This window comes from Pipistrellus hanaki (genome assembly GCF_964339955.1).
Source record: "Pipistrellus hanaki genome assembly, chromosome: 11".
Lineage (NCBI taxonomy): Eukaryota > Metazoa > Chordata > Mammalia > Chiroptera > Vespertilionidae > Pipistrellus > Pipistrellus hanaki.
Genome location: NC_140513.1, coordinates 13,446,836 through 13,463,316, shown reverse-complemented (window position 1 = coordinate 13,463,316; position 16,481 = coordinate 13,446,836). Strand labels below are relative to the sequence as shown.

At 34.2% G+C, this 16,481-nt stretch overlaps 1 protein-coding gene across 5 annotated transcripts in view; it reads left to right on the top strand.

The window, feature by feature from the left end:
* The window catches only part of C5 (complement C5), an 82,269-nt gene that overhangs the window by 2,700 nt on the left and 63,088 nt on the right, over positions 1–16,481 (top strand). For 4 of the 5 annotated variants that reach the window (XR_014796407.1, XM_084899717.1, XM_084899719.1 and 1 more), the window contains exons 1-7: positions 2,815–2,941; positions 6,797–6,989; positions 8,335–8,497; positions 8,786–8,856; positions 11,393–11,484; positions 12,891–12,973; positions 14,665–14,755. Coding sequence is in view for 4 of the 5 variants with exons in the window: in XM_084899717.1 (XP_084755843.1) it covers positions 2,877–2,941; positions 6,797–6,989; positions 8,335–8,497; positions 8,786–8,856; positions 11,393–11,484; positions 12,891–12,973; positions 14,665–14,755 (758 nt within the window). In the remaining variant the exon portion in view is untranslated. Of the gene's footprint in view, positions 1–2,814; positions 2,942–6,796; positions 6,990–8,334; positions 8,498–8,785; positions 8,857–11,392; positions 11,485–12,890; positions 12,974–14,664; positions 14,756–16,481 lie in introns of those variants that run through there. The other variant, XM_084899718.1, reaches the window with a different exon arrangement.

Sequence of the window (16,481 nt, the reverse complement as noted above, 5' to 3'; positions counted from 1 at the left end):
AGTTTATCTGGAGTGTTCACTTTTCCCTTATCCTCTCCCAGGACTCATGCAGTCTGTGTGAATTCCCTATTTGATGTTGAGATACCAGGGTCTTGGATGTGAGATATAGGTATAAGATTGTGAAGAAACAGGAGCTTTTAGAGAACTTTGTGTTGATAGCCCAAGTCACTTGGGAGAGGAATTTTAATTTGCAGCTAAAGCAGTGGATCTTGGGCACAAGATGAAAAGAGATTGGTTTCTCCTTTGGCTTGTAACTAACAAACTAATTTTAAGCTTGATTTGGAGTTATTGATAGAGTGAAGTAATAGGGAATGGTCCAAGTGAAATAAAATCATTGGAACAAGTTGTTTGGTGCTTTAAGTCAATATTTTTAAACCAGGCATCCAAGGACCCCAGGTTTCCCATTGATCTATAAAGGTCCAGCTGGGGGTACATGTCAGGGAGACAGGCAGACAGCAGGGCCACCCCACACTGACACACTTTTACTTTATACATTAGACTTAGTGTAAGATTTTATTTCAATAAACTTTTTGTAGCTCAATGTCTTTTAAAATTTGTATAAATGCATAGGAAAACAAGTGACTAATGAGAGATATGTACTTATAAGGCTCCACAATTGGACATAGTTTGTGCCCCCAATTCCCTTTCACATGGTGTTATGGTCAAGCACCGAGTAGTCTGTGTTCTGCAGTGCTGGTAGAAGCAATCCATATCTAAATCTTGTTTCTGATGACATGCCAAATTAAGGATATAAATAGGTTAATGATAGTAGTAATAGTATTTGGCTGACTTTTATCCTAGGAGCACCATTATGTTGTGATGACCTCAGAGAATAATAAATAATTCAGCTTTTTGCTTGAACTGAAGAATGGGAACACTGAAGCTGGAGAATCAAGTGGGACCCAGGTCAGGAGCTGGCTTTGTAAACTAAGTGAAGCCATTTGGACTCAATCCTCAAGGTAGAATTGAGGTAGCATTACGAGGAATGTTAGGTGACCACCAAAGTTTCTGCCAGACCTACTTCTCTTCTTTTAGAGATGCAGATTTATATAAAAGCCAAACTCCCCAAAGGCCAACATTTTAGAATGTAAAGAATTCATCTCTGAGCCATGTTTAAAAGGCAGATAAAAACTTTAAACCCAGTTGAGAATCTGTAAATTGTTCAACTTTGGTTCTATTAAGGACCTTTGAGATTCATTATTTTTATTTATTTATTCATTTATTTTAAACCTGTTTTATTGATTTTTTTTACAGAGAGTGGGAGAGAGAGTTAGAAACATAGATGAGAGAGAAACATCAATCACCTGCCTCCTGCACACCCCCTATTGGGGATGTGCCTGCAACCAAGATATATATGCCTTTGACCTGAATCAAACCTGGGACCCTAGAGTCCACAGGCCGACGCTCTATCCACTGAGCCAAACTGGTTAGGGCAGATTCATTATTTTTTTAAAAGTTTTCTATTTGAGAAACCAAATATCATCACTATTCACTTTATAATACAAGCAAAATCTTACACTTAACATACATATGTCATCTACGATGATTTAAGTGTTCTCACTTTCTCTTAATACCTTTTCCCGAAAATGATGGCAAGAGTACTTTGTTTATTTTAACTTGACCTGTCTTTCACAACCCAGCTTAATCATTTCACAGGTATTCTTTTGAAACAAATGGGCTAGATGATCAGACAATAGTGACATATTTTTACCATTTTAATAATTTATGCAAGAGATACCTTTAGTGATATTTATATATCAAATTTCCTTTTTGTGCCCCTTTTCCTAATGAATTGAGTATTAAAGGATTTATAAAATAGAACCTTATTAATTCAAAGCAAGGAATGCCAATGTGACCATAAAACATCTGAATTACAGAATAATGTTTAGAGAAATTTGTTTTATTATTTTAAAATATAGTACTTATTATGTACTAAAGTAGAAATGAATGCTAATAAAAGGAAGGTGATAAATTAAAAGTTTTATAGTGAACATAAAGCATCATAAAATCTTAAAGATAAAATTGTATTTCATTCTAAATTAATTACTAGTCTCATTTGTTATAGGAAGCTTTGTTTTCCCTGAGTTCTTACATTAAGATCCTCACTGAAAGATTTAAATTGAAGGGGTTTTGTGTGTGTGTGTGTGTGTGTGTGTGTGTGTGTGTGTTTTAAGAAAATATTCTATGAATAGGTATACATTTTGTATTTGTGGTGTTCAAATTAATAGATATTGGAGGATATCATTCCCTACTAAAATCTAAAGTACTTGACTGGCTACTTATTTCCTAAAAAAAGATGCTGGCATGCTCAACGTGGCATTTTCATTGCCCATCACAATCTTTCCTCCACCTAATGTTCAGCTTCTTCTCTAGACTGGGATAGATGAAGGAACTGTCCCATAGACCTCCTTTGCAGATTCAGCTTATCATTAGGCCATTCCCAATTCTAACAACAGTATTGCTCAGGACTTCTCTCAAAAGACCACTGAGTGAGCCTGTCTAAACCAGGTGCTCACAGATGATGTAATGGCAGAGCAATTAACCCTGGCCAAAGAGGAAAGGCCAAGGGCAGTGTGACTTACTAGTTTCTAGCTTTAAGCCATTCAATGCAGTGCCAAACTCCCATGTTAGAATCCCTTTGTATTAATTAAAATAAATTCTCTAGGTGTAAATCCCTATAAAGTATTGCCTACTTTTATACCTGGGATTAAAGGTTGATTCAGTTCTGATTTTATTTTCCCAACATAGAAGTCTTTCTTTCTGACATTAATAATTAACCAGTAAACTAATTTACTCATTCTTTTAGCTGGGTTTATTTAAAAGGAGAGTAACTTCAAGAAAAAGGTTATACCCATGGTTTACTGCTGTCTCCAGCCATGGGTCTTTGGGGCATACTTTGTTTTTTAATCTTCCTGGGAAAAAGTTGGGGACAGGAACAAACGTAAGTAAAAGAACCTATCTTCATTTTCAATGTGTCTTAGTTGTGATGAGTGAAAAGAAAAATCAGTTAACTTTGTTAATTTGAAAATTACTTTCTACTTCTGAGAATGCCAAGTGAATATTCTCATCTGAATAAGAAAGTCATGTAAGTATTTTGATTTGATAAATAGTTAACAATATGACAACTTTTAGGGGATTGCTATTTTTTTAATTGCATAAGTGATTGTTCAAATTGCACTTTGAAAAAGCACAAAATAATCTCTAGATGACAAACTTTCTTGTCATTTATTGCTTATTTATATTTAGTGCATTGTTTTCTAAATAATTTTTACATTTTAATTTGAGCATAATTAAACAAGGGATACTTTGGGGTTAATCCTAATACAGTGATTTGAAAAACTATTGTAATTACTTTTATATTTAGGAGCTCATTCTTTGCAATGGTAGTGTTATTATTGAAATGCTGTATATTTTAAACTATGTCTTAAAATAGTGATCTCATATCTATAAATAACATTGAAAAGTAACTGAGTATCTGATTGAACCTACTAATTTCACATATGAAGATAAGTGCAACAGGGAAATTGACTTACCAGAAGTCATTCTATTAAAGAGAGACAGAAGCAGGACTAGTATTAAGGACTCCTCTTTACCATTTTAGTCTTTTTCCAGTTTTCATAAATGTATAAATATGTAACTATATTATGAATATAAAGATGTACTTAGGATCTCAGAGATCTGATTTCCTTGCATTGCTACAATCACCCCAGTACCTTTGATATTTTTTATTTATTCATTTTTGAAAGATAAGTGGCTGTAGTTCAAAGAGATTGAGATTAAGGTAGAAATAGGACTAGGATTCTGAATTCTTCCTATACACTGTACTGGCCTTTAATAAGCATTGCCTCTCTTTCTCTTGAGAAAGTGAGAGTGTACCATTTAAAACATGGTCATCAGTCAATTAAATTAATAAATTTACATACAGCTTGCATTGTAGTGGGAGAAGCAAATAATGAACCAATGAACAAATAAGGTCAGGTGATTATTAATGCTATAAAGAAAGAAGTAAAGGAGAGTAATAGGATTAAAAAAATGATGAGGAATTATTTGAAAATGTAGACATAAGATTTTTTTTAATTTATTTTTTCCCCATCACCATTCTCTAAGGCACTCATACAGAACTTGAAGGAAGTAAGGAAACAATCTTTGCAAATATCTGGGGAAAGAACATTCCAGGTAGAGGCCAAACCGACATTTTTGCCCCCTGCAAGCTGAGTGGCCTGATTCTCTACAACTATTGAAAGAAAATTTAAAAAGTGCAAAATTCTTTAGGTTAGATTGTGCTACTGATAAATCAGTGTAGACCAAAATCTGTAAAAATGTTGATTTCAGAGCTATCTTTTAGAGACTTGTAAACACTGAGTATTTTGTTTCCCCACTACTATTATACCATATAGACAATTCAAAATTTAAACATAAAATACAAAATTTCTAAGAATATTAAAATTAAAAGACTTTTTTTTCCCTAGATTTGCAAAATTCTTGATAAATTCAGTGTAGTACAGCAATTGAAAGTGTTACTTTAGGAAACAGGCTGCTTGAGAACAATTCCAAATTCTATAACTGTGTGATCTTGGGCAAGTTAATTATCATTTTTCTCATAAATATGTAATTATATTATGAATATAAAGATATACTTAGGATCTCATAAATCTGATTTCCTTGCATTGCTACAATCACCCCAGTACCTTTGATATTTTTTATTTATTCATTTTTGAAAGATAAGTGGCTGAAGTTCAAAGAGATTGAGATTAAGGTAGAAATAGGACTAGGATTCTGAATTCTTCCTATACACTGTACTTGCCTTTAATAAGCATTGCCTCTCTTTCTCTTGAGAAAGTGAGAGTGTACCATTTAAAACATGGTCATCAGTCAATTAAATTAATAAATTTACATACAGCTTGCATTCTAGTGGGAGAAGCAAATAATAGAGTTAATATAAGACTTTCCTCAGAGAGTGATTGTAACAATACAGTGAATTTATATATCTGTTATATGCTTAAAAAGGTACTTAGCACATTATAGCATTTCTGTAAATTTACCTTATTATCAGCAAAGCTAAAGTTTTCTTATTTTCCACTATTTCTGAGTAAGCACATGAGGAAATCAGATGTTGGTTGGAAGTCTGGAGATTCTTTTCTCTCTTTCATAACTTGACTGTAAATGGTTCCAAATTAGTTGTCATGTAGAACTGCCAGATGATTAAAGGAGTTAATTGCCTCCAAATTAATTTTATTGTTACTGAACACTTGCTGATTTGAAGACTTTTTAAATGTCATAATTTTGACAGGAACCTACAATAATTCTGCCAGTTGAATTGATGAGCTCTTAGGTCTCAATCATTATCACCTTTTGGGTTGAAACACTCTTTTTTCTATGTAGTAGAATAAACTACATGTAGTAGCTCTCACTATTCAAACTATATACTTTGTGATATAATTAATAACCTGGTTTATATTTGTAGGTTTTCTTTTAATAAACAATGAAAAAAATCATACATTAAAAATTTTTATTTCAAAAGCATACAATTCATATTCATTCTTATATAAATCACATGAAAAATAAAACTGAGGGAACAGCCTATGGCTGTGAATAAAGCTTGTAACTTTGACCTCAGTTTAACACAACCAAATAGAGATCTGAAATAAAGTCTTTCATTCACATATAAGCCAGGTGACCTCAGTCAAATTAACCTCATCACTTGTAAAATAAGAAAACAATAGTATCTACATCATTGGCTTGTAAAGATTAAAAAAATCTGTACTAATAAAAGGGTTATATGCTACTTAGACTGGACATCTTTTGGATGCCCTTCTGGACAAAGCCACGGTGGTGGGGGCCGAGGCAGAGGTGGTCAGGGGTGATCATGCAAGCAGGGGCAGGCAGTTAGGGGTGATCAGGCTGGCAGGGAAGAGCATTTAGGATTGGGCCTAAACCGGCAGTTGGACATCCCCCGAGGGGTCCCGGATTGGAAAGCATGCAGGTCAGGCTGAGGGACCCCCTTCCCCTGCACAAATTTTGTGCACTGGGCCTCTACTTGTATATAAAGTGCTAATACAGACACTCATATATGATAACTACTCAGATACTGTTATTATCATTATTATTGTATGATTGTGATTATTTTGTCTCTAAGGACTCTATAACTATTTGCATTTTCAAGTGCATTCTCCCAAACTCACTTTTATTATATCTTTTTTAAAAATGCACTCACTAGTGTAACACCAATACTTCTCTAAGATGACTTCTTTTCAAATAATTTAGTGAAATTAATGAATCTTAACATCTATTGAGTTCTAAGCATGTTAAGTGTTTTCACTTCATCCTTACCTCAGCCTGGTAAAGAAGGTGATATTTTCATAGTTATTTTTTGTCTCCAAGAGGGTTAATGACTTAGGCATGGTTACTCAGCCAGCAGGTGGCAGTACTGAAATTCAATCACTGCTAACTGTTGCTTTTTTCTACTTTGGGCAAAATAGTGACCCTATTACATGTTCTAGTCAACACCATTAAGTCTTCCTTTGTTGCAGTAGCTCAGGAAGATGTTATTACTACCCTCATAAATGTTAACTAAATCTCCAGTGCTATTTTTCAAATCCTCATTTCAAGCTATTTCTTCTTGGAGACTATGCTGAAATGACCCTAAATCACAAATAAATTTTAATTAAAAATTATTTTTAAGTTGACAAAATGTGCCTATTTTAAATTGAATATCTCAAGTGAGATGAAGAAATCAGAATTATAACAAAGTATATCATATAGAGATACTGATCCTTCTCTTTCCCTCTTTCAACAGATATGTCATATCCGCACCAAAAGTACTTCGTGTTGGAGCATCTGAAAATATTGTAATTCAAGTTTATGGATACACTGAAGCATTTGATGTAACATTCTCCATTAAAAGTTATCCAGATAAAAAAATTATTTATGCTTCAGCTTCTGTTTCTTTATCCACAGAAAATAAATTCCAAAACTCTGCAATCTTAACAGTATGTATTTATCTTTTATTTTCTATAAACATATAATTTCTTATTAAAAATTCTGATAACTAAAAATAAATTTTATACTTATTTAGCAAACTGAATAAATATAAACAAAATATTATTTTAAATTACAATAAATTATTTTAAATTACAATAAAAATTCAAAAATCAAGAACCAGAAAAATTAAAGATTACAAGGGCTCTGAAGTTCATTTATACCACTGTTTCTTAAAAGTGAGTTCTGTTTAAAGTTTAAACAGTGCTAACTTAGTTAATTGGAAAGGAGATTAAAGTAGACAAATCATAAAAATTAGTGCATATCTTAAGCACCTAATTTTATCTTAACATTATCATGTATCTTTATTTGCCAATTGTTTGATATTGTGCCAAGGTCTTTTCTTCCTGTGCAGACCCACTGATTGGAACGCCAAATCTTATTTACTATGTGCCACACCTTTAACGATTCATCTTTGTTCTACGGTTTCTGTTTCTTTAAAGTGGACAAAGTACTTAAAGACACTTGCGGAGAACCTGAGTGCAGAATCTTAATAGCTTCTTACTGTTTTCCAAACTTTTTCAGTACTCTCAGATATATTTCAAGCAGTTGATTTTAGTGATTAACTTTTAACCTATGTGTCAAAACCCAAGTTTTTGAGAAGCACTTGTCTTTCTTTTTTTACTTTTTATGTATTAAATTTGCATACCATACCACGTAAAGTGGATAATTATAATTGCTTACAAATATTAGTGGGAACAGAAGGATATAGATATAATACAAAGTGCCCAGACATCCGTGAGAATGTTGAAGGGAAGAAATGGAGACCATGAGCTAATCCAGCAAACTGATGAAGTAAAAAAGAGCTTCTATAGCCCTTGCTGTTTTGGCTTAGTAGATAGAGCATCAACCTGCAGACTGAAGGGTCCTGGATTTGATTCTGGTCAAGGGCACATGCCTGAGTTGTGGGCTTGATCCTCGGTAGGGGGCATGAAGGAGGCATCCAACCAATGATTCTCTCTCATCATTGATGTTTCTATCTCTCCCTCTCCCTTCCTCTCTGAAGTCAATAATAATACATTTAAAAAAGAGAGAGCTTCAATAGTATAAATAGTTTTACTAAATGCATATAAATATTTAAGAAAAAATTTTAATTGCTTAAAATTAAGTGTTGGTTATGATATTTAACACTGGAGGGCTTTGGGCAAATTTTATTTACTATTCTGCTTCTAAAATGATTAAATACACATACTTACTTCTCCTTCTAATGAGATTACAGTGGTATTTAGAAAGTCAAAATATTTTATAACCTTAAAACTATTATGTTCTTTTTTTTAATCAACATTTCTGTTACAGATACAACCCAAACAATTGCCTGAAGGACAAAACCTAGTTTCACATGTGTATTTGGATGTTTTATCAAAGCATTTTTCAAGATCAAAAAAAATGCCAATAACCTATGACAATGGATTTCTCTTCATTCAAACAGACAAACCTGTTTACACTCCAGAACAATCAGGTAGAGTATAAGGTGCTTCTTCCACTGGGGAGGACAATTGACACTACTTAGAGCTTTTTAGCACTTGAAACTATGTGGGCACAGGTTTTTAAAAGAAAAGACTTATTAATAATTTATATATCTGCAGACTAACTTTTTTTCTTTCTTTTAAAAATAGATTTTGGTGTATTGACCATGTATTGATTTATTTTAATGAGACTCATCTCTTTTAAGAATAATTATTGTTTAAAAAAACTAAAATAACCTTGGGTTTAACAGAGTTTTTGATGCTATCAATTATTCTTACAGTAAAGGTTAGAGTTTATTCACTGAATGATGACTTGAGGCCAGCCAAAAGAGAAGTTGTTTTAACTTTCATAGTAAGTATGTTATTTATTTAAATAATAATTTAACTCATTTTTAGGGTAAGATACATTATTTCATAACCCTACCCTAATGCCATATGGACTCATTCAATTTTCAATAAATGGTGACTGAACACTTTCTGTGAATATAACATTGATCTCAATGATTTTAAACTAAATCATTTAATTATATACTTCATGATTTATTTCTTTAAGAACATCAATCGATCACTAAAAATTAATTGAATATCTATTATGAGATTGTTTATTTGTACAATTCAAGATAAAGAATTATAATCTATGAAATTTACATTTAAGGACCTTAGAGTTTAATAATATGAAAAATAGTGCTAAATCATGAGGTAAAGATGAGCAGTTACCTATTAATAGTATAGATATATTAGTAATGGCCCTTCACTATAGGCTACAGCACCTTTTCTCCTAATTGTACAATAGGACAAATGACACATAAGCTCAGAGAGAGGACAAAATAGGGGGGGGGGGGGGGGAATTGAAGGATGATGTAATCCTTTACTGGAATTTAATTCATAAAGAAAATCTTAAACTGGGTCTTAATGAAAGAAATAGCCATAGGTGTTGCTTTTTTGTGTGTTTTTTTGTTTGTTTGTTTGTTTTTTTAAATAATGAACTTCCCATGGTAATATATAGGATAGCATGAGTTTAGCTCTTACAGTTAGAAATGGGGATAGTACATAAACTGGCTGATGTCAGAAGTCTGGAAGAGAACTAAGGAGAGGCAGTGTCAGCTCACATACCCTTTTTCTGTCAGAAAATACTAGAGTAGATGGCCAGATGCTATTTATTCCACCTTCTACCCCTCTCAGTGGTTGAACTTGAGTGATGTAGAATCCTGACACCACACAAGGAAGAATGGATGCTAGATGTCCTGTGTAAGAGCTGTCCCAGGAAGACAGGATTGAGGAATCTGATCCCAGAGCAGTGAGAGTCAGCATGCAGAAAGTATCCTGAAAATGAAACCCGACAATGAAGGCATCTGGGTTGCTTGTCACTACTTGAGCCAATTAAGCAGAGACAGGATTGAATCGTATAAGAGTGTTTCATTTTCCAATATTGCTGGCAACATAGGAGAGCAGTGGTCATCCACAGAAATCTTTTCCATATCTCCTCCCTCGCCCCCCAATTCCCCTATAAACAAGTTGCTTATATTGGGTAGGAGAACAAAGATTAGGAATGGGTAAAGTGGTTATAGATTACAGGCAATGCAGGCTAGTGGTTACAAAGGGTAGGCACTTCCAGGTGATTACAGTCCAGAATTCCATTGTTTTGGCAACAAAGTTGTTAATCTTTCCATGATGATAAGCAGTTCTCGAATAAGGAGAATGGACCACATTTCGAGTTTAACTCCCAGGTCCCAGGGCATACAACTCCCAGCCAGGTCAGAGCAGGCTTTCTTTAATCAGAACAAAACAATCACGGTTAACATAGCATGATTAATATTTCTTATAACTATAGCTATTCCCTATTATTCTATCTTTGCCCCTAACAAAAACAGTACTTGAGAGACTTCATCTTAGAAGCAGCATGTACAATGGACTACAGGGATAAAGTTCAGCCTAGAACAGTGGTCTGCAAACTCATTATTCAACAGAGCCAAATACCAACAGTACAACGATTGAAATTTCTTTTGAGAGCCAAATTTTTTTAACTTAAACTGTATAGTTAGGTACATTGTTATTAACTTAATTAGGGTACTCCTAAGCTGGCCTTTGCTAAAAACTCAAGGGGCCAAAGAGCCACATGTGGCTCTTGAGCCGCAGTTTGCCAACCACTGGTCTAGAAGATATTTAGCTTCAATTCGAATTCTTTTTCAAAATGGACCTTTGCAACTCAAGAAAAAAAAATACCTCAAAAATTCGACCATTAATTTCACAGTGATGGCATATAGTGTTAAATTTCTGGGTTAAGTTCAAAATGGACCTCTACATGTAGTCCAGAGAAAATAAGAAACCTCATTTAAGTAATTTCCAAGCCCACACACAAAAGGAAGCTGATGGGAAAGCTTTGTGAAAACTTCAAAGTTTGTTTAATTTGAATGTTTTATCAAGCTCAAAATGACCATACTGCAGCTATAAAGTATCTAGCTAATAAATGCATTTTATAGATTTTGGTATCTATAAAGCCTGCAAGTTCACATTTGATTAATTATAACATCAGTTACTTCTACACTTAGTTTTTTGTTTTTTTTTTAGTTATACAAGAGAGAGTTAAGTCTTATCTAAATAACTGAGACTAGGATACCTGGAAACTGATTTATATGTGTGTGTGTGTGTGTGTGTGTGTGTGTGTGTGTGTGTGTGTGAAGAGAGGGAGAAGGGGTCCAAAAAGAGAGAGGGAAGTGGTAAATGAACCACATTTGCCTTCTACACATTTAAATAATCTTTCTCCTTCATATTTAATTTGAAAGCATGGATATTTGTTAGTAAATATTTCTGTAGATCAAATATAATATAATTAGTTAATTTTTAAAATGCAGTTTATGTGCTTTGATGTTGTTTGTTTTTATTCAAAGGATCCTCAAGGATCAGGAGTTGACATTGTAGAAGAAAGTGATTATACTGGAATTATCACTTTTCCTGACTTCAAGATTCCATCTAATCCTAGGTATTTTGTAAAAATATATATATTTTATTGATTTTTTACAGAGAGGAAGGGAGAGGGATAGAGAGCTAAAAACATCGACGAGAGAGAAACACAAATCAGTTGTCTCCTGCACACTTCCTACTGGGTATGTGCCCACAACCAAGGTACATGCCCCTGACCGGAATTGAACCTGGGACCCTTCAGTCCACAGGTTGACGCTTTATCCACTGAGCCAAACAGGTTAGGGCTAATCCTAGGTATTTTAAAATATTTGTTAATAAAGTTTTCTCTAAAACACACATCTGGAACTTTTGGTAGTAAGGCAGATCACCAGTCAAATGAAGCAATCTACTGTGAAAGAAATGAGGATTTGCAAAATCTTTTAAAGAGTAATGAGAAGCTAGACTCAATTTATGGGGGAGGGGAGAAGAGAATTTCCCAATACTTCTCATCAATCTGTTTTAATTAAACTTTGGAAGATGGAAAAATAAATCCCAGACTTACTTTCTTTATTTATTTCTAATCAAAACCATCAACCTTCCATCCTTTAAGAAAATCAAATAGACTATCAGTCTAAAAGGCTAATGTGGTCCCGTGCCTTGCTCTGAAAGTTATAAGTAGATGACCATTTGTAATCTTTTCTGCATAGACTATCATATTTCAAGAGGAAGGATGTTCTTGGAGCTACTTATTCCATTTGGCCTCATGTTAAAGGATTTAAGAATATGTTTAAACAGAGTCCAATGTAAAAAATATTTAGGGAACATATTCCTAGTATGTGCAAAGTACAATAGGAATGAGAGATATAAAATCAGAATGAAGAATCCAAAGTTCCTGCCTTCAACTTGTTTAGAGTAGGACAAATGAGATAGATGCACCTATAAATGGCCAAATTACTTTAAAGCAAAAAATTTTATGGTCATTTTTGCTTTGTCCTCTAGAAGGTAGTTTACAGTTAATTTACTATACTGAAGATTATCTAGAAATTTGGATTAAATCAGGAAATTTAAATAATTTGGATAATTTTTAAATTGTATACTTTCTGAAAAATATCACATACCCTGTATCACAGAACTGAACCTATAAAAACTACTATAGTATAGATTTTAATATTATATTAGTATAATGAAGTTCCAGAATCAAATAAATTCTCAAGTATCATAAGCTCTTCACTTCAAAGCTATTGACAATATTAAAATAAAATACCTGAAAAAATAGCACAACATATGAAAAACTAATTACTAAACAGTTTCTAATATCTCCAAAACACTCAGCTATTTTCATTTATTGCAAATAAAATATATCACTTATACTATATACATCTTAACTTACTTGTCCCTCCTTAAAACAAGAATTGATTAGATTTCTGCTGGGTAAATTAAAAATATTTTAAGACATCTGTAATTTTAAATATCTTGCTTTCACAGGTATGGTATGTGGAAAATTCAAGCTAAATATAAAGAGGACTTTTTAACAACTGGAACTACATACTTTGAAGTTAAAGAATATGGTAATTTTTGACAATTAAAATTTTATCTATAAATAATTAATGCTTTTACAATAATTATTTTCATTCATTAATTAATTTAATGTAAACTCAATCCCTGAAGAAAATGCAACCCACTGATATGGTCAGAAGTACTGGTGGAGGGGGTGAGTGGTTGTCCCCATTCTTAGACTCTAATTTCAGCAAGCTTTTGTTATTTATTAAAAAAAGCTTTCCCTGAATTCTCATTCCTGATAGGATTATCTGTATTTTTTCATATATGTTTTCATAACTCTGGGCTTAGGTGTTTATCTGTGCTTATGCCTGTCTTCCCTGCTTAACTGTGAACTCGTTAAGGACAGGATTTGTGTCAGTTTTGTTCACTGCTATATCACGGTTGACAAGAGTGTCCCTGCTTGTATGTATGAAAGAGTGAAATATTTCCTTGCATTTTATATCCTGGAGAGAGCACATCTACCTGAATCTTTGATAACATAGGAACACAGCCTAAAGCAACAAATGACATTGTTCTTTTACTTCTAGCCTTCACCATCCAGAAAGCACATAAACCGTATCTGTAGTTAACTATCTCACACTTGTTTGCCAGTCTATGTCCACAATATCAGGGTCACTCAATCACCCAATTTTCTATTAACTGCTGTGTATGTTAATAGAATTAGAATCCAAAGGCCCTGGTACACAGCCTGAAAAAGTATAAAGAGAAAACAGTGGCATTTCAACAGGTGATATTATTTTTTCTTAGGCAATCAAGATACAAAAAATAAAATAAAATAAAATAAAAAATGAGGGGGAATCCAACTCCTTTCTTCTCTAATTTTTACTTTTGCATGGGTATTATTTCTTATAGTTCATTACAAACTCTCTTTTTTAAATATACTAGAGGCCCAATGCACGAAATTTGTGCAAGGGGCTTGGCCCTCACAGCCCAGGCTGCCTCACTGCCCCGCCCCTCACCCATTGGTCATTCCAGAAGGCTGTTCCACCATTTGGTCTAATTAGCATGTTAGCTCTTTATTATATAGAATTTTTATTGATTTCAGAGAGGAAGGGAGAGGGAGATAGAAACATCAATGATCAGAGAATCACTGATTGGCTGTCTCCTACACGCCCCCCACTGGGGATCAAGCCTGCAACCTGGGCATGTGCCCTGACTGGAATTGAACCATGACCTCCTGGTTCATAGGTCGACATTCAACCATTGAGCCACACTGGCTGGGCATAAATTCTCTTCTTGAATAAAGTCATAGTTTTATGCTAGACTGGGTGGGTTTTATCTACTGGACAAAAAAAGGAAATGTTAAATAAACAGGAATTTTCTATTTTTAATTTAATAAATATTTATTAAACATTTATTATGTTTAAGACTTATGAGAAGGACAAGAGGGGAAGATATATAAAGATATATAGAGAACATTTTGTTTTCAAGGAACCCACACTCCAGTCAAGAAAATAAACAATTGCCTATAATAAATGCTGTAATCTAAGTATAAAAAAAGTGCTTCTGATACATAGATAGCTGGATTGACCTCTGACTGATAGAATAGAAGACTTCCCAGTAATGTCGTAATTGTTGTGTTGTCCCTGATAATGATGATGACTACAACTGGATATCTTGTTGATATTATATCAACTGTACCAGACAGAAGGCTGCTCTAATTTAAGTCGTACTATTACCTTTTCTTTTTTATTTTCAGTGTTGCCACAGTTTTCTGTCTCAATAGAACCAGAAAATAGTTTCATTGGTTATAAGAACTTCAATAATTTTGAAATCACTATAAAAGCAAGGTAAGAAAGTTATTTTTTATATTATCCAGCTAAATTGAGTGCCAAAATGAGATCTGTGATTTCCCCCCCCAGTTTTATTAAGATGTAATTGACATATAACATTGTGAATGTTTAAGATGCACAGTATGATGATTTAATACATTTATGTTGTTGAGATCTGTGATTTATTGGCAATGTCTGCCATAAGTTTGGGATTAACTGATTGAGGAAATATTATACCTATAGTTTATTTGCTCATTCTGATGTAAGCTGGTTCTGATTTTAGCTTTGTTGTTATTCACCAGCAAAAATAATCCTAAAGAATCATTGTGTATATTTAGGAAACAGTATGACTTAGGATATTGGGACTGAGATATGAAACCTGCTTTCCTTTTCATTTATTAACTAGAGGCCTAATGCACCAAATTTGTGTAAGTGTAGGCTTTCCTTCCCCAGACTGCCAGCAACAGCTTCTGTCTGGCACCTGGGATGCGGGCTTTCCTCCAGCCACCTGCAGGCACACAGGACTTACCTTGCAGAGCTTACCTTGCAGCCTCAACTTGTTCAGAAGGACAGGACGTGTGGTCTAATTAGCATATTATACTTTTATTATTATAGACTAGAGGCCCAATGCACAAAGATTTGTGTAAGAATGGGCCTTCCTTTTCCTGGCAGCCAGCACCACCTTCACTCCAGCTGGAGCCACCTTTCAATCTTTGCTCAGGCCCGGAACTGCCTTTCTGCCTTTGCTCTGGCCCAGAGCTGCCTTTCTACCTTCCCATGTTGCCCAGAGGCCTGGGGCAGCTGGGGCAGTGAGGAACGCCCCCCGCTGCTAGGCACCTGTGTATACAAATTAACCCACCAGCTTTGTTGGGTTAATTTGCATACTCATTCCTGATTGGCTGGTAGGCGTCGCGAAGGTACAGTCAATTTATACCTTTCTCTTTTATTAGTGTAGATGGCTTAATTAGCCAACTAGTGTTCCATAACTACTTCAAGACTCAATGCCTTAAAACTATGGCCAATTTTGAGTTAGCTGGCAGTTCTGCTAATCTGGACTAGGCTCATCTCAGCTGGACTCACCCATGTATCTACAGTCATTTTGCAGGTCAGCTGGAGGCTGGATGGTTTAGGGAGGTCTTACATGTTTGATAATTGGCTGGCAGTTAACTGAAGCTACAAGGATGATTGGACTATGTGCAACTCTCATCAACTAACAGGCTAGCCTATAGCAGCAGAAATACTTGAAGAGAAAATATGGAAGCATAAAAGTCCTCTAAAGGCCTAAGCTTGAGACTGGCACACCATCACTTCCATCACATTCTGTTGTCCAAAGCAAGTTACAAGATCATCCCAGGAGGAAATAGACTCTCTTTACACTTTTTGCACATAAATAGCTACAAAGATGGTGAACATATTGGCAAGTGAAAATTGGGGCAAGTTTTACAAGCAATCTACCATAAAAGTTTAGGACATTAAAAAAGGCAATATCATGTAGTTATTAATAACAATAACCAATTTATATAACCTTATCAGGCAGTTTTGAAGCACTCTGTATATATTAGCTCATTTAATCTTTATGAACACTATGAAGTAGACACTATTGCTATTTCCATTTTACAAACAAACAAAAATGGAGGCATAGAAATGTTCAGTAATTTGCCCAAGATTGCTCAGTTAGTAAGCTGCACAATCTGTCTGGTTCTGAGTCCAGGCCCTCAAATGCTGCCCTGTACTGCTTCTCTTC